General features: G+C 39.6%; 1 protein-coding gene across 2 annotated transcripts; it reads left to right on the forward strand.

Moving 5' to 3' along the window:
- The first annotated feature begins 1,875 nt into the window (after nt 1–1,875).
- Nucleotides 1,876–18,049, forward strand: bug (thioredoxin domain-containing protein bug). Of its 2 annotated transcripts, none has more exons than XM_071691294.1 (8): nt 1,876–1,998; nt 2,464–2,573; nt 4,420–4,450; nt 6,952–7,032; nt 10,375–10,551; nt 14,573–14,775; nt 15,159–15,333; nt 16,957–18,049. In XM_071691294.1, the coding sequence occupies exons 2-8, from the start codon at nt 2,542–2,544 to the stop codon at nt 17,131–17,133; spliced, it is 876 nt and encodes a 291-aa protein (XP_071547395.1). In that variant the 5' UTR covers nt 1,876–1,998; nt 2,464–2,541; the 3' UTR covers nt 17,134–18,049. The 2 variants fall into 2 exon arrangements, with proteins under 2 accessions (XP_071547395.1, XP_071547394.1); XM_071691293.1 differs by lacking the exon at nt 1,876–1,998 and adding an exon at nt 6,018–6,661 and having other exon boundaries at nt 2,458–2,573.
- Nucleotides 18,050–18,834: the final 785 nt, after the last annotated feature.

An 18,834-nucleotide genomic window follows, 5' to 3' on the forward strand; every position in this document is an offset into this window, starting at 1 on the left:
GAAACCATAGCTCCCTTTCCACATCTTGGCCCCACAAAACTTTCCATGGTTTAACCTGGACACTTCACATGCTCTGGTTCAATCCACTGACAGCACATCGACCCCAGTATACCACATCGTTCCAATTCACTCTGTTCTTTGCACACCTTTTTCCCTCCTGTATGTTCAGACCTTGATTGCTGAAAATCCTTCCTCCTCCTCCTTGTTCCCTCTACCTCTGACACATATATCCTCTTTTATCACTCTCTCCTCACTCATTTTCTCCATATGTCCAAACCATTTCAACACATCCTCTTCTGCTCTCTCAACAACACTCCTTTAATTTCCACACATCTTTCTTACCCTTTCATTTCTTACTCTATCAAACCACCTCACACCACATATTGCCCTCAAACATTTAATTTCTAACACATCCACCCTCCTTCGTACAACCATATCTATAGCCCATGCCTCGCAACTGTATAACATTGTTGGAAATACTGTTCCTTCAAACATACCCATTTTGCTCTCCGAGATAACATTCTCTCCCTCCACATATTTTTCATTGCTCCCAGAACCTTTGCCTTCTCCCCCACCCTGTGACTCACTTCTGCTTCCATGGCTCCATCCGCTGCTAAGTCCATTCCCAGATATCTAAAACACTTCACTTCCTCCAATTTTCCTCCATTCAAACTTATCTCAATTAACTTGTCCTTCAACCCTACTGAACCTGATAACCTTGCTCTTATTCACATTTACTCTCAACTTTCTCCTTTCGCAATAGGGCATTCTGTTGGTGTTAATGAGATGGCCCTAATAGGGCATTATGTTGCCCATGCCTCTCTGTTAACAAAAATGAAAATTGACATGAGGAAATCTAACTTAATGAAATTAATCTGCCTAATCTAATTTACCTAACCCAACCTAACATAATCTGATGAGTGAGTGGGGGGAGGGGGGATGCCATTTCATAAATGGTGGGGTGGCAACAGGAATGGATAAAGGCAGCAAGTATGAATATGTACATGTGCATATATATGTACATGTCTGTGTATTTGAGTTGATGGGCCATTCTTCGTTGGTTTCCAGGTGCTACCTCGCAGACGCAGAAAACAGCAATTATGTATAATAACATAATAAATGTGTGTGTGTGTGTGTGTGTGTAAATGCATAAAACCACAGGAAAATGAAATGATAAGTTATCAGGAGGGTGAACAGCTGGGATGATTGTGGAATGACTGCTGCAATCAGGATTCAAATCTATGCACTCATCTATCCATCTATCTACCTATATTTCTATTGACATCCGTTCCCTCCAGGAACTCCCATCAATGGGTGGCCATGGCAAAAGAGTCTCCACTCATCCCTGACGTTACATGCCTACCTTGCATACACCATTCCATGCATTATTCCTGTTTCTCTACCTCCAGTATTCCTCCACCCTACTTGCCACTGCACTAAACTCCTCCCATCAGTCAGCAATATGAACTACTACATCACAGAGGCTAATTGTGTTATTAAAGGTAAGTCAGATAAATAAAGTTGGTTATGTTAATCTAGGTATAGCAAATCATATCACTTCTTATTCAGTATCTATAAAAATGGCATTGCTAATATATTGGTACACTAGTCTGTAAAGCAATGTTTCACCCACTAGTGCCCAGTTATTCATTAGTGCTAACTACTCAACACAAGTCACGAATTATTTGCCAATTAAGCAAAAAAAAAAAAAATGAAGCACTAATGCCGACTAGTCAGTATCAGCAGGTATTTTACCGAATAGACAAAACAGTTTGAATCACTGAAAATTACTTGACACAAGTGGATTACAAGCTATTTTGACGACTAGTTAGCATAATATCCACTATCAAAATCTACGCAAGAACAATGCATCACCTTGAAGATCAAAACCTTGTTCGTGGACCGCGCATCAACTTGCTGACCAAACGCTGATGTGTGAACCCCAAATCACCTTACAGAACAAACTCTGGAGTAATCTTTGATCTGTAGACCAAGATGGTATTTCAGCCACTAAATCTTATTTACCTTTAGTAACTAAAGGAACAACAGTTCCCTAAGGAAAATCAACAGTAATATTTACGTTTTTGACCTAAAGAGTTAATACGCAATCCCCAAATCTAATGCTTAAAACACTCTATATATATTAGTAATTCAATCTTACAAATATATAAAGCATACTATGAATTTACACAAACTTTACTTCATAGACGTAAACAATCCCACCGACTCGATTCCGCCTTCAATTATTCTAAACTTGTCGCATAGGACATATGAACCAGTTTACTAAAACACAAAAAGAAATTAGTTATAGGGGCGCACTTTAGATACAGAAAATAGTTACATAGAAATATCTTTTACTTGAATTATATCAGAATTGATTTTACTTGATATCAAATTCTTTGATAATTTAAATCGGTGCTCTTAGAATTTCATGTTTATTTACATCCGATTTTCTTCATACAGAATCTGCAAGGATTGTACATATTGCTCATATGAACAAACATTGCAACAACAGGGTTACAGATTGAGAAGACAGATCGTATGCAACAACAAGAGGAAGACAAGAGATCAAGGTAGAGTTTCAGTTTATTGTATCGGTTAATGTATGACTTGGATGTGAATGTACTGAGATGGGGTGGTGGGCTAGGCTGTCTGATTACTTATTTATTATGTTGCCTGAGACGGCACGGGCAGCTGAGGCCTAAATCAAAGCCATCTCTATATATATATATATATATATATATATATATATATATATATATATATATATAGAGAGAGAGAGAGAGAGAGAGAGAGAGAGAGAGAGAGAGCCTTCACTTCACATCCTCATATATATATTAAACGAAAATACTCACCTTTTTATTTTCTCTTTCCAGTGGTGATTGTGCATATATATGTATATATATTAGGTACAGTAGGGTTGAGGGTCAAGTCAATTGGGAGGTAAGTTTGAATGGAGAAAAACTGGAGGAAGTAAAGTGTTTTAGATATCTGGGAGTGGATCTGGCAGCGGATGGAACCATGGAAGCGGAAGTGGATCATAGGGTGGGGGAGGGGGCGAAAATTCTGGGAGCCTTGAAGAATGTGTGGAAGTTGAGAACATTATCTCGGAAAGCAAAAATGGGTATGTTTGAAGGAATAGTGGTTCCAACAATGATGTATGGTTGCGAGGCGTGGGCTATGGATAGAGTTGTGCGCAGGAGGATGGATGTGCTGGAAATGAGATGTTTAAGGACAATGTGTAGTGTGAGGTGGTTTGAACGAGTAAGTAACGTAAGGGTAAGAGAGATGTGTGGAAATAAAAAGAGCGTGGTTGAGAGAGCAGAAGAGGGTGTTGTGAAATGGTTTGGGCACATGGAGAGAATGAGTGAGGAAAGATTGACCAAGAGGATATATGTGTCGGAGGTGGAGGGAACGAGGAGAAGTGGGAGACCAAATTGGAGGTGGAAAGATGGAGTGAAAAAGATTTTGTGTGATCGGGGCCTGAACATGCAGGAGGGTGAAAGGGGGCAAGGAATAGAGTAATTGGATCGATGTGGTATACTGGGGCTGACGTGCTGTCAGTGGATTGAATCAGGGCATGTGAAGCGTCTGGGGTAAACCATGGAAAGCTGTGTAGGTATGTATATTTGCGTGTGTGGACATATGTATATACATGTGTATGGGGTGGGTTGGGCCATTTCTTTCGTCTGTTTCCTTGCGCTACCTCGGTATGGGGATGGGTTGGGCCGTTTCTTTCGTCTGTTTCCTTGCGCTACCTCGCAAACTCAGGAGACAGCGACAAGGCAAAAAAAAAAGAAAAAAAATATATATTTATAAATGCCACACTCGTTCACACTCAGTCTCTAGCTGTCATATGTATTGCACTGAAACCACAGCTCCCAGTCCACATCCAGGCCTCACAGACCTTTCCGTGGTTTACCCCCAGATGCTTTGCATGCCCTGGTTCAGTCCATTGACAGCACGTTGACCCCGGTATGCCACATCGTTTCAGTTCACTCTATTCCTTGCACGCCTCACACCCTCATGTATGTTTGGGCCCCGACCACTCAAAATCTTTTTCATTCCATCCTGTGAGATATCCATTTACTGACCATTCCTGAGGGAAAGATGAATAACTGGATTTACTTTGGGGTGAGTGTTCCTTCCAGGATTTAATCCCTGGTGGTCCTGCATGAGATTCATTGTAAGCAGTGCCTAACACCTGCATGAGATTCATTGTAAGCAGTTCCTAACAAAACACTATAGAAAAACTAATGTTGTTTACTTAAAGTATTGTGTTAGTTTTTGTTTTTTACTGAAGTGAATAGAGCCTGGTTATGATTTCATTGATTTGATTTCCCTCCTGATTTATTTCACTGTATGTGTGCGCTGTACAGTATATCTATAGTTTACTGAAAATTCTTTCTTTGTACACAGGTTGAAATGCAGAAGCAGTCATTTCATAGAAGTAAGTTATGACATTTTTTTAAACATTTCTTTTAATTTGTGATAGATTTTTAACATAATTGTAGATTGATATGCATACTGCCTTATTATATTTATGCATGTAGTGAAACAATATGGGCTTGCAAACACACACCTGAAATAAGGCTTAACTTAGTTTCAAAAATTAGTCTGTCCATGGATAGAGTATAATGATTATAATCCTGATTTAGACTGTGAATTTTCCCTGTCTGGTAGATAAGGGCACTCAGATCTTAACTGTATTTACCTGAGTTGCCATTTTATCATTTCAGCATAAGATAAACACCATCTGTATGCCTTATAACATACATTTTTCAAATCCAAACTTTGTTTTTCCTTGCTTACCCACATTTCCAACATCAGCACCTGCAGGCCTTCTTCCTAATGTTAAGGACTTTGTGCACAGAATAGGCAAAAATATGACACAACTTGCCCACAATGCTGGAAACAAATATAATGAACCTCATCATGCCTTATAACCTGCATTCTCATAATGAGACTATTGCTTTTCTTTAAATATCTGCCCACATCACCAGCATTAACTCCTGCAGGACATTTTTCAGACATTATGGGCCTCTTGCACAGACAAAAGTAGTTAAAAATATGATAGATGAATTGGCCACAGTACAGTAAACATAGCCATCATGGTGTTAGAAACGAATGTAAGGGTCTTCATCATGGTTTATAACCAGCATTTTCACACCCAAACTGTTGCTTTTCCTTAAATGCTTGCCCACGTGACTAACACTGGCATCTTGCAGGTGCTTATCTTCGACTGGTAAGCTGTGACAAAGCTAGGCCTTGTTTCATATTGATATTTCTACCTAAATTATCTTTCTCGATATATCTACTGTACAAATGATATTATTGCCCTAATAAGCTGTTGTAGATCAGTATTAGAATATGTGTATGTGTGTAGAGAGAAGAATGAATCCACCCAAGTGATGCAGAACAGGCTGTCACATGATCGGATGTCCAGCTTTCCAGATCAAGGTTGGGAACTAAGGAACTATTCCATTTCATCCCAAAGCTAATCCTATGGGCAAAACTTTCATGAATGAATTTGCAGTGTCAGACTTTCGCAGAAATATCCTTTGGGATGCAAAACTCTGTTTGGTAGCATTTAGAGGGTCCATTAGATGCTGAATTCTGATACTATGAAGTCCATTAGGTTACTAGTTAACATATCATTGTTGTTAGAGGGAAGGAATTTGTAATGAAAAAATTCTTTTTTCTGATAGCCATATTTGATATGCTTGTAGTTCAGCATCTGTCAAAGCTGGCTGGTCCTCCTATGACATTTGCATCTTAAGTAATACATTTAATATTTGAGATCATTGATAGTCTTATTTTTCATAATTTAGACATGGGTTGGGGTTGAAGATGTGTATGAGTGATGTTCAGAGGCTGTATGTCCCTAATCTACCTTATTAGGTTAGGAATAGAATGATAGTAATAATTAGAAAGACACAAGTAGATGGGAATAAGAAATTTCATGCATGATCCATTTTTCCAATTATTTTCAGTCATATTTTTATTCATTTTTGCAGAATTCATCATTGTTCTCATACTGGGGTGCACAGCAGGGGTGAAATCATTGGAAAACTTGGGAGAATCAAAAAGTACAAATATTGATGATAGCAGTCATTGCCATAAAACATTGGATAATGAAGAGGAATGCAGAGTAGATGCTGCAACTGATAAGGAGGGTTTACATTCAGAAAATAATGAGTGTAATGCAAAATTAAGACATTTGGAAAGTAGTAAAGACTGTCATGAAAAATCATGCAATGTAATTGACACCACAATATTGAAAGATGACCAGAGTGAATTGTTGTTGCTTGAGCAAGGCAAAGAACTTTTAGTTGAAGAAATAAGTATTCCCTCACAGAAATGTGAAAAAACTGTTGAAGAAGACACAAACAGTTGCCATCATGAATCTATCCAGAAGATTACAGGTGAAGTAGATGACCAAGTTATTCATGAAAGCACTGAAGTTAAATATGATTGTTCTGAAGATACCAATGATTGTGATAAGAGAACAAAAGACAAGAATGGTCATGAAGTTAATGAACAAGACTTTAGGAGTACAGATAATAGTGTGACAAATGGAAATGCAGGAGAAACAGAAAGAGATGAGATGGACCCTGAATTAGAAAATGTTCCTCTCAGGGAAATATTGTTAAAACTTAAGGTTGGTTGCTCTTTTTTTCTAATCCTCATCAGTACCTGCCATTTGCATTATCTTGGAAACTATATTCCAGCTACTTAATTCAGTTTTTCATATAATGATGTATTGTGTGATTGCCATTATATTAGCCCAGTTTTTAGAAATGCTACTTTTAGTCTTGTGGATTTGTACAAGGTTGCTTGAGAAGCATAAATCTTATCAAAAGTATGTTTATGATTTAAATTCAGTTTAGAGATGAAAAATTTAGTTTCAAACAGATGAATATTATCATTCATATGTAACTGTATTTTCAGCCTGAAGGTCTGACAGATGATGAAGATGAACAGCCATCTGATTACTCTGTAACAGAAGCAAGTATGGGAGAAGATATTGAGGTAAATATATAAGGGATGATGATTTGTATAATGATTCAGCATTCAAGAATATTCTAAGACTACCTGGTGAACCATATAGCACATGGGAAACTTTTGGCCATAGTATATGATGTGCAGAATAAGGAGGCAATTAATACATGCATAAAAGTTTCCAAAACTGTTTGGCCAACAGATGTGGTTTTTGGTATAAAGTATTCTATTTTCAAGGACAGTTGAGTTGTTCAGTTGCATTTTTTGTTGATCAAGTATGATCTTCCACTAGTTGCATATAATTCATTCTCGTGTAATACAGGTGATTTCATTAAGCACTTTCAACGCTACCTGGTCATTGCCAAGTAGTGTGATATATGATATAGTGATGTATGATAGAACTTCCTCTTATCAATGAGAATCAAGATGCTTAAAGTAAGTTTTTGAAATGCAAGTGGACCCATTTAAGATATGTATGTTAACCCATGAATAGCATGTATGATCCAGAAAATCCATCATGGTAAAAAGAAAAAGTATGAAATGATAGATTAGCATTCAGATGTAATAGAAAGTAACTAAATGTTTTTTATAAATACCTTCTCTTGGCCCAGTATACTACTGCATGAGCGTTGGAGGTTACTAATAGGAAGAGATTGGTATATCTTGTTTCTTTGTTTTTTCTTGAACTCTCTTTCTGTACTCTCATTTCATACATAGGCATGGCTTAGGTAAATGGGTATGGATGAAGGCAGCAAGTATGGATATGTACATGTGTATATATGTATATGTCTGTGTATGTATGTGTATGTATACATTGAAATGTTATATTTATTTATTAATTTATTATACTTTATTGCTGTCGCTGTCTCCCGCTGTCTCCTGGGAAATTATATGGGAGGTTATTGATTGAGAGGGTAAAGGCATGCACAGAGCATCTGACTGGGGAAGAGCAGTGTGGTTTCAGAAGTGGTAGAGGATTTGTGGATCAGGTGTTTGCTTTGAAGAATGTATGTGAGGAATACTTAGAAAAACAGATGGATCAGGAGAAGGCATATGATAGGGTTGATAGAGATGCTTTGTGGAAGGTTTTAAGAGTATTAGGTGTGGGAGATAAGTTGCCAGAAGCAGTGAAAAGTTTTTACCAAGGATGTGAGGCATGTGTATGAGTAGGAAGAGAGGAAAGTGATTGGTTCCCAGTGAATGTCAGTTTGTGGCAGAGGTGTGTGATGTCTCTTTGGTTGCTTAATTTGTTTATGGATGGGGTGGTTAGGGAGATGAATGTAAGAGTTTTGGAGACATGGGCAAGTATGCAGTCTGTTGTGGATGAGAGGGCCTTGGAAGTGAGTCAGTTGTTGTTCACTGATGATACAGCACTGGTGTTTGATTCGGGTGAGAAACTGGAGAGGTTGGTGACTGAGTTGGGTAAAGTGTGTGAAAGAAGTAATTTGAGAGTAGATGTGAATATGAGCAAGGTCATTAGGTTCAGTAGGGTTGAGGGACAAGTTAATTGGGAGATAAGTTTGAATAGAGAAAAACTGGAGGAAGTGATATATTTTAGATATCTGGAAGTGGACTTAGCAGTGGATGGAACCATGGAAGCGGAAGTGAGTCACAGGATGGGGAGGGGGTGAAGGTTCTGGGAGCGTTGAAGAATGTGTGGAAGGTGAGAACATTATTTCGTAGAGCAAAAAGGGTTATGTTTGAAGGAATAGTGGTTCCACCAATGTTGTATGGTTGCAAGGCATGGCTATAGATAGGGTTGTGCAGAGGAGGGTGGATGTGTTGGAAATGAAATGTTTGTGGAAAATATGTGGTTGAGGTGGTTTGATTGAGAGAGTAATGAAAGGGTGAGGAGATGTATGGTAATAAAAAGAGTGTGGTTAGGAGACCGGAAGAGGCTGTGTTAAATTTGTTTGGACACATGGAGAGAATGAGTAAGGAAAGATTGACAAAGAGGATGTATGTGTCAGAGGTGGAGGGAACAAGAAGCGGGAGACCAAATTGGAGGTGAAAGGATGGAGTGAAAAAGATTTTGAGTGATCGGCGCCTGAACATACAGGAGGGTGAAAGGAGTGCAAGGAATAGAGTGAATTGGAACTATGTGGTATACCATGGATGACGTGCTGTCAATGGATTGAACCAGGGCATGTGAAGCGTCTGGGGTAAACCATGGAAAGGGAACTGTGGTTTCGGTGCATTACACATGACAGCTAAAGACTGAGTGTGAACGAATGTAGCCTTTGTTGTCTTTTCTTAGCACTACCTTGTGCGCATGCGGGGGGAGGTCGATGCCATTAAATGTGTGGTGGGGTGTCGACGGGAATGGATGAAGGGAGCAAGTGTAAATGTGTACATGTGTATATATGTATATGTCTGTGTATGTATATGTTGAAATGTATAGGTACGTATATGTGCCTGTGTGGGCGTTTATGTATATACATGTGTATGTGGGTGGGTTGAGCCATTCTTTCATCTGTTTCCTTGCACTACCTCACTAACATGGGAGACAGTGACTAAGTATAATAGATAAAAATATATGTTATTTTTTATTTATTTTTTTTCATTATACTTGATCGCTATTTCCCACATTAGCGAGGCAGTGCCTGGAAACAGATGAAAAAAGACACATGCACTCATATACAAATTTATATACATATATGCACATACATATACATATACACGTGTACATATTCATACTTGCTTGCTTTCATCCATACTTGGCACTACCCTGCTCCACAGGAAACAGTATTGCCACCCCTGAGTCAGTGAGTTAGCACCAGGAAACAGACAAAGCTTTGAATTTATTCATATAAAATCTTTGAGGGTAGATGTCATTGGACTTTATAGAAAAGATGATGTTATTTGAGGGTAGATGTCATTGGACTTTATAGAAAAGATGATGTTATTTCCTGCAAAGGTACCTCATCAAGTGCAGATATTTATCACTGAAAATTCTTTTATTATGACAAATCAAGAGTGTGTAGATATCCATGAGTGCATAGTATAGTGTACTAGAAATCCTTTAAAAACTGAAGTTATTCTTCTTTGAAGCCACTTCAGCTAATGTATTGTTGATTATTAATGTGTAAGAAGATATTGTACTGCTTTGCTGCATTTTTTTTCAGGCCTTTTTGATAGGTTCACTGTAATATAGTGGAAATGTTAGATCATTAGTATGTGTGATAGATTTGCACATCAAAGTTTTCATATTTTATTCATACTTAGATTGGCAGTAGGTTCTGTGGGGCATTCATATTATTCCAGACTAGCTTAAGTTATTTCATCTCTGTGTTTGTCCGGTAATCTGCCCAATTTCGATATCCTATGAGGCTGGAAAATTTTTCATGAACTGCCTCATTTTTTACTTAATAGGTGGAGGAGGAAGTACTTGTGTCATCAGGGTCAGCTGAGAAACAGGAGCAAATATCTGATAGCCATAGCAGTAGCAGCAGTAACAACTCAAGCAGTAACAGTATTAACAGTGGTGGAGGCAGCAAAAAAGCTGTTTGCTCAGATGTTAATGTAACTGAATCTGTTACAGATGTTGAGGTAATATATCAGACTGTGGTTATTGTTTTAGAGTAATTATACAGTTTCCTGCATGTTAAAGGATTTGCAGAATGTGCCATTGTATAAAGGGAAGGGGGGACAAAGGTGAGTGTTGGAGTGAAAAACTGCAGAAGCTGATGTCAAACACCTCAGGTAAACCATGGAAAGATCTGTGGTGCCTGGATGTGGATAGGGAGCTGTGGTTCTGGTACATTACGCATAACAGCTAGAAACTGAGTGTGAACGAATGTGGCCTTTTTTATCTGTTTTCCTGGCACTACCTTGCTGAACCAGGTGGTAGCGATGCTGTTTCCTGTGGGGCAGGGTAGCGCTGGGAATGGATGTATGTAAGCAAGTATGAATATGTACATGTGCATATATGCATATGTCTGTGTATGTGTATGTATAGGTAGATATGTATACGTATGTATATGTGCATGTATGGGCATTATGTATACATATGTGTATATGAGTGGATGCGCCATTCTTTGTTTACCGGCTGCTCGCTGATGTGGGAAACAGCGAATAATGCACCGAAACCACAGCTCCCTTTCCACATCCAGGCTGCTCAAAACTTTCCATGGTTTACCCCAGATGCTTCACATGCCCTGATTCAATCCATTGACAGCACGTCGACCCCGGTATACCACATCGTTCCATTTCACTCTATTCCTTGCACGCCTTTCACCCTCCTGCATGTTCAGGCCCTGATCACTCAAAATCTTTTTCACTCCATCTTTCCACCTCCAATTTGGTCTCCCAGTTCTCCTTGTTCCCTCCACCTCTGACACATATATCCTCTTTGTCAATCTTTCCTCACTCATTCTCTCCATGTAGCGCAAGGAAACAGACGTAAGAAATGGCCCAACCCACCCCCATACACATGTATATACAAACGTCCACACACACAAATATACATACCTACACAGCTTTCCATGGTTTACCCCAGACGCTTCACATGCCCCGATTCAATCCACTGACAGCACGTCAACCCCGGTATACCACATTGCTCCAATTCACTCTATTCCTTGCCCTCCTTTCACCCTCCTGCATGTTCAGGCCCCGATCACACAAAATCTTTTTCACTCCATCTTTCCACCTCCAATTTGATCTCCCTCTTCTCCTCGTTCCCTCCACCTCCGACACATATATCCTCTTGGTCAATCTTTCCTCACTCATTCTCTCCATGTGCCCAAACCATTTCAAAACACCCTCTTCTGCTCTCTCAACCATGCTCTTTTTATTTCCACACATCTCTCTTACCCTTACGTTACTTACTCGATCAAACCACCTCACACCACACATTGTCCTCAAACATCTCATTTCCAGCACATCCATCCTCCTGCGCACAACTCTATCCATAGCCCATGCCTCGCAACCATACAACATTGTTGGAACCACTATTCCTTCAAACATACCCATTTTTGCTTTCCGAGATAATGTTCTCGACTTCCACACATTCTTCAAGGCTCCCAGAATTTTCGCCCCCTCCCCCACCCTATGATCCACTTCCGCTTCCATGGTTCCATCCGCTACCAGATCCACTCCCAGATATCTAAAACACTTCACTTCCTCCAGTTTTTCTCCGTTCAAACTCGCCTCCCAATATATATATATATATATATATATATATATATATATATATTTTTTTTTTTTTGCTTTGTCGGTCTCCCGCGTTTGTGAGGTAGCGCAAGGAAACAGACGAAAGAAATGGCCCAACCCACCCCCATACACATGTATATACATACGTCCACACACGCAAATATACATACCTACACAGCTTTCCATGGTTTACCCCAGACGCTTCACATGCCTTGATTCAATCCACTGACAGCACGTCATCCCCGGTATACCACATATATATATATATTTATTTTTATTTATTTATTTTGCTTTGTCGCTGTCTCCCGCGTTTGCGAGGTAGCGCAAGGAAACAGACGAAAGAAATGGCCCCACCCACCCCCATACACAGTGTATATACATACATGTCCACACATGCAAATATACATACCTATACATCTCAATGTACACATGTATATACACACACAGACACATACATATATACCCATGCACACAATTCACACTGTCTGCCTTTATTCATTCCCATTGCCACCTCGCCACACATGGAATACCATCCCCCTCCCCCCTCATGTGTGCGAGGTAGCACTAGGAAAAGACAACAAAGGGTCCCATTCGTTCACATTCAGTCTCTAGCTGTCATGCAATAATGCCCGAAACCACAGCTCCCTTTCCACATCCAGGCCCCACACAACTTTCCATGGTTTACCCCAGACGCTACACATGCCCTGATTCAATCCACTGACAGCACGTCAACCCCGGTATACCACATCGATCCAATTCACTCTATTCCTTGCCCTCCTTTCACCCTCCTGCATGTTCAGGCCCCGATCACACAAAATCTTTTTCACTCCATCTTTCCACCTCCAATTTGGTCTCCCACTTCTCCTCGTTCCCTCCACCTCCGACACATATATCCTCTTGGTCAATCTTTCCTCACTCATTCTCTCCATGTGCCCAAACCATTTCAAAACACCCTCTTCTGCTCTCTCAACCACGCTCTTTTTATTTCCACATTTCTCTCTTACCCTTACATTACTTACTCGATCAAACCACCTCACACCACACACTGTCCTCAAACATCTCATTTCCAGCACATCCACCCTCCTGCGCACAACTCTATCCATAGCCCACGCCTCGCAACCATACAACATTGTTGGAACCACTATTCCTTCAAACATACCCATTTTTGCTTTCTGAGATAATGTTCTCGACTTCCACACATTCTTCAAGGCTCCCATGATTTTCGTCCCCTCCCCCACCCTATGATTCACTTCCGCTTCCATGGTTCCATCCGCAGCCAGATCCACTCCCAGATATCTAAAACACTTTACTTCCTCCAGTTTTTCTCCATTCAAACTTACCTCCCAATTGACTTGACCCTCAACCCTACTGTACCTAATAACCTTGCTCTTATTCACACTTACTCTACACTTTCTTCTTTCACACACTTTACCAAACTCAGTCACCAGCTTCTGCAGTTTCTCACATGAATCAGCCACCAGCGCTGTATCATCAGCGAACAACAACTGACTCACTTCCCAAGCTCTCTCATCCACAACAGACTTCATACTTGCCCCTCTTTCCAAAACTCTTGCATTCACCTCCCTGACAACCCCGGGGTTATCCATAAACAAATTAAACAACCATGGAGACATCACACATATATATGTATATATCATTTATTTATTATACTTTTATACTCTGTCAGTCTCCCGCTTTAGTGAGGTAGTGCAAGGAATGGATGAAAGAATGGCCCAACCCATCCACATACACATGTATATAAATACACGCCCACATACACAATTATACATACCTATACATTTCAACGTATACATACATATACATACACAGACATATACACATATACACTTTCATACATGCTGCCCTCAGCCATTCCCGTTGCCACCCTGCCACACATGAAATGGCACCCCTCCTCCCCTGCGTGCACACGAGGTAGCACCAGGAAAAGACAACAACAACAAAGACCACATTCATTCATAGAAAGTATTAGCACTAGTTAGAGAAAAATTTCTTTTATTCTAAGAATTAGCGTAATAAAAAGCATGTATATCTAGTATCACACTAAGATGACATATGTGCCCTCTATTTGATGATCTGTGGGTGATTGAGGTGCGTTATAATTGTTTGAGCTGTAGTGGTAAGCTGCTAGTACACATGAATAATTAGTGGAAGCAAACATCAGCTGGTCTTTTACATGATGGTGGGAACCTATAAAACATCATATGAGGTGTAGAATATTAGGACCATAACTTATCATGTGATGTATGGAGCAGTGAAAAGCTGTATGTAGAGCTTGTGAACATTCATTATGTTCATATATTGTTATTAGCTCTTATGTATGTAATGTTATTTTTACTTATGTATGGAAAAGAATTTATTTATTATCTACTGGTAATTTTGACAGATCTCATATTTTCAGGTAGTCAACGCGACTGTATTAATGAAACTACTGCAGGTGGATCCAAATGTAACAAGTAGATCATCAGTTGGCCCATGCTATCTCATCTACTTTTACAGCCCATACTGTCCATTTTCTGTCATGGGTTCACCCTATGTCAATGCTCTTGCCCGTTCTGTACCAAATATTCCTGTGTATGGTCTGGATAGCATTGAACACCATAGGTAAGTTGGATTTGTGCTAAAAGGAAAAGTATGGTTGAGAGAGCTGAAGAGGATGTGCTGAAATGGATTGGTCATATGGAGAGAATAAGTGAGGAGAGGTTGACAAAGACAGCCGTCAAAATGCTGAGAATAAAATCCTGATTAGCAGCGCAAGTCTCACTGCTGTCTTACTGAGTCTAGTATTTTTTTTATAGGATAGGCATGATATGCAGTTAACTGCCTTGTACTGGCCTTTTTTCCTTTTTTCTCCACAATTGTCATTTTTTTTCTTTAGAGTATTTAATGTATGTTTTCTCATAGATGAGATAAGGATAAAGAGAGGTGCAACTACCATAGGAAAAACTCGATTATGTTTTCTTTTAAGTTGCTCTTCATCTTTCCAGTGTGAATGCCCGATATGGTGTGATGGGGACCCCAACTTTGCTCTTGTTCCACAATGGAAATGCAGTTGGCCGATATAATGCTTCTGAATATTCTGTTTCACAGCTAATGTCTTTTGTAAAACACTACACTGACCAAGATATTATCAACATCAATGTCACATCCTCAGACTTTCGGGTGAGTTCACGTCATGGTAGTTTCATCACAATTTGTATTGATATGTAAATGTTTGTTTAAGTATCCATGTTCTCCAAATTCATTTTTTTTTATACTATTTGCCATTTCCCACATTAGCAAGGTAGCATTAAGAACAGAGGACTGAGCCTTTGAGGGAATATCCTCACTTGGCCCCCTTCTCTGTTCTCTCTTTTGAAAAAGTAATAACGAGAGTGGAGGCTTTCCAGCCTCCCGCTCCCGAATTCGTGTGATTATGTAATCTTGTGCTCAATGGACTCACACCATACATTGTCCTCAAACATTTCATTTCCAACACATCCACCCTCTGCAGCACAACCCTATCTACAGCCCATGCCTCGTAGCCATATAACATTGTTAGAACCACTATTCCTTCAGACATACCCATTTTAGCTCTCCGAGATAACATTCTATCCTTCCAAACACTATTCATCGCTCCCAGAATCTTTGCCCCCTCCTCCACCATGTGACTCACTTCCGCTTCCGTGGTTCCATCTGCTGCCGAATCCACTCCCAGATATCTAAAACATTTCACTTCCTCCAATTTTTTCCATTCAAACTTACCTCCCAGTTAACTTGCCCCTCATCCCTACTGATCCTAATATCCTTGCTCTTATTCACATTTACTCACAACTTTCTTCTTTCTCACACTTTACCAAATTCAGTCACCAACTTCTGCAGTTTCTCACCCAAATCAGCTACCAGTGCTGTATCATCAACAAACATCTGACTCACTTCCCAAGCCCTCATCCACATCAGACTCCATTCTTGCTCTTCTCTCCGAAACTCCTGCATTCACCTCCCTAACCACCCCATCCATAAACAAATTAAACAACCATGGAGACCACGCACCCCTGCCGTAAACTGACATTCACTGGGAACCAGTCACTTTCCTCTCTTCCTACTTGTACACATGCCTTACATCCTTGTTAAAAGCTTTTCATTGCTTCTAGCAACTTACCTCCCATGCCATATACTCTTAAAACCTTCCAGAAAGCATCTTTATCAACCCTATCATATGCCTTCTCCACATCCATAAATGCTGTCAGTGGATTGAACCAGGGCATGTGAAGCATCTGGAGTAAACCATGGAAAGTTTTGTGGGGCCTGGATGTGGAAAGGGAGCTGTGGTTTCGATGCATTACACACGACAGCTAGATACTGAGTGAACGAATGTGGCTATTGTTGTCTTTTCCTAGCACTACCTCACGTGCATGGGGGGAGGTAGGTGCCATTTCATGTGTGGCAGGGTGGTGACAGGAGTGGATGAAAACATCTGCATATATACACATGTACATATTTGTGTATGTATATGTATGTATACTGTGAAATGTATAGATATGCATATGTGCGTGTGTGGGCGTCTATGTATATACATGTGTATGCGGGTGGGTTGGGCCATTCTTTCATCTGTTTCCTTTCACTACCTCACTAACGTGGGAGACAGCAACTAAGTATAATAGAAATAGATATAATATATATATTCTCCCCTAAGGCTCAGTCCTCTGTTCTTAACGCTACCTTGCTGACAGAGGAGATGGCGAATATGAATGAAGAAAAAATATATACTGTATCTATAATGTGTGTATTTTATGTGTATTTCAGGCTAACCTGCCATCCCAAGTAGCAGAGGGCCGACCCTATGCACTTTGGGCTGCATGGACTTTTCTCATTGGTTTTGCTTCATGGTTATTTCTAACCTCAGAACTCTGTGCCAGGCTTACTGAGGCTATACTCAACAACTGGCGGGAAGCTGAGGCACAAAATGATCACCATGACTGATATTAAGAGCAAGAGAAACAAAACAAGATTCATAGTGATAGGGTTTGCACACGTAAGTGATATCACTCAGATTACTGATCTTGTAAAAGTGTAGTAACTTATGAAGAAAAGCAAAATATTTCCTTTTTACAGTTATGGCAAGAAATCTGATCTTACAATATAAATGCAAAGTATCAAGATCACAAGTGTTTGTGACATACACATGTTGCTTACATAACCTCACTTCAGGTCTATACTTGTGGGGATTGAAGGAGCAGTGATACACCTCCAATACAGGGGAAAATAATCCTTCTTTCAGTAACAGTGTTTGATGTGTATATACCTGTTCCACGAATGCAGTTGACGCAATGTTTGTGACACTTCACACTTGCCAGCCTGGCTAGATAGAAACCCTAACACCGTTTATATCGTCACTTATATAGTAATGATAATGTTTTATACAAGCTTGCCTTTCCCACCTTATTGAGGTACTGTAGTGTCAGTGACACAAACTGAATCTTCAAAGAAAAATAGTATCAAAGCTCCTTCCTCTTGTGCTACTGTAAGAAAGGGTTGGTAAAGGAGAGAATAACTTCCATTTCTTATCTCGAGCCCATTTTAGTTGCCTTCTACAATGCAGAAGTGATGTGTAGATAGTATTCTTTCTTCCATATCCCTTGGAATGGATGATGATCAGATTTTTAAAAGTATTACGTGTTGTGCATTATTGAGATGGCGTCAGAAACAGTTGAAAGATACCCTGATGTGTATACATCCAGTCTCTAGCAGCCATATATTGTAATTATGATTTGTTGCTACTTAGGTCAAAATGTAAAAAGGCCCTGAAAATGCACATCTGGATATAAGATTGAATAATTCTATTTGCTTGTCAGGGTCTAGGGAAGGGTTTAACTGTAATAAACATGATAAGTGTAAATTTTTTTGATATATTTCTACCCAATTTATAGCAATTTTAAGGCAAATTTTTTTTTTAGTATCCAGTCTTTTGCGTCATCTAACAACAACCAAATAATGTTGCTTTTATTCATGTGTACTCTCAACCATCTCCTTTCACACACACTTCCAAACTGAAATACCAACTTCTGTAGTTTCTTACACAAAATCTGGCACCAGTGCTGTCATTAGCAAACAATAATACTGCATTTACCTTCCTCACCACCCCATCCCCAAACAAGTCAAAGACATGATGACATCAAATACCTATACACAAACCTACCTTCACCTGGAACCTCTATCCTTCTACCTACTTGCACACACGCCTTACTTTCTTGATAAAGACTTTTCTGCTTTTGTTGGCTTTTCTCCCATATCATATATTCATTACAACTTCCTTAAAGTATCAGTCCTTTCATACGCTTTCTTCATATCCATAAATGCCAAATAGAAATGCCATGTAGGGATGAGTGGTGTCCAGAATGCAGAGTAACACTCATACATTCCTGTACATGGTGTATAGAATTTAAGACTGGGTTGGGAGGGAGGTTGGTTAACCTGCAAAGTCTTCACATGAAAATTTCCATTGCAGGTTCCAGGAATCATCATATGAGTATAATTTTTGAAGGCTTTGTTTAAATCTAGCACCAATATTTTGACATCTGAATAGTTGCTAAGTGCTATCATAGTCAGTATAGGTATTTCTCAGAATCTACCACCCTTTGGAAACAAGTGCAAATTCCTTTGCAAATATATGTTTTGAAATGG

This window comes from Panulirus ornatus, chromosome 50, assembly GCF_036320965.1.
Source record: "Panulirus ornatus isolate Po-2019 chromosome 50, ASM3632096v1, whole genome shotgun sequence".
In the NCBI taxonomy this organism is placed as follows: Eukaryota; Metazoa; Arthropoda; class Malacostraca; order Decapoda; family Palinuridae; genus Panulirus; species Panulirus ornatus.

Bases quoted from the DNA above. Each gene is read 5' to 3' on its own strand.
- bug (XM_071691293.1), top strand. From the start codon at position 4,426: ATGCAGAAGCAGTCATTTCATAGAA. The intron at 6,662-6,951 runs GTTGGTTGCTCT...CTGTATTTTCAG, and splicing joins AAATATTGTTAAAACTTAAG to CCTGAAGGTCTGACAGATGA. The intron at 14,776-15,158 runs GTAAGTTGGATT...TCATCTTTCCAG, and splicing joins GATAGCATTGAACACCATAG to TGTGAATGCCCGATATGGTG.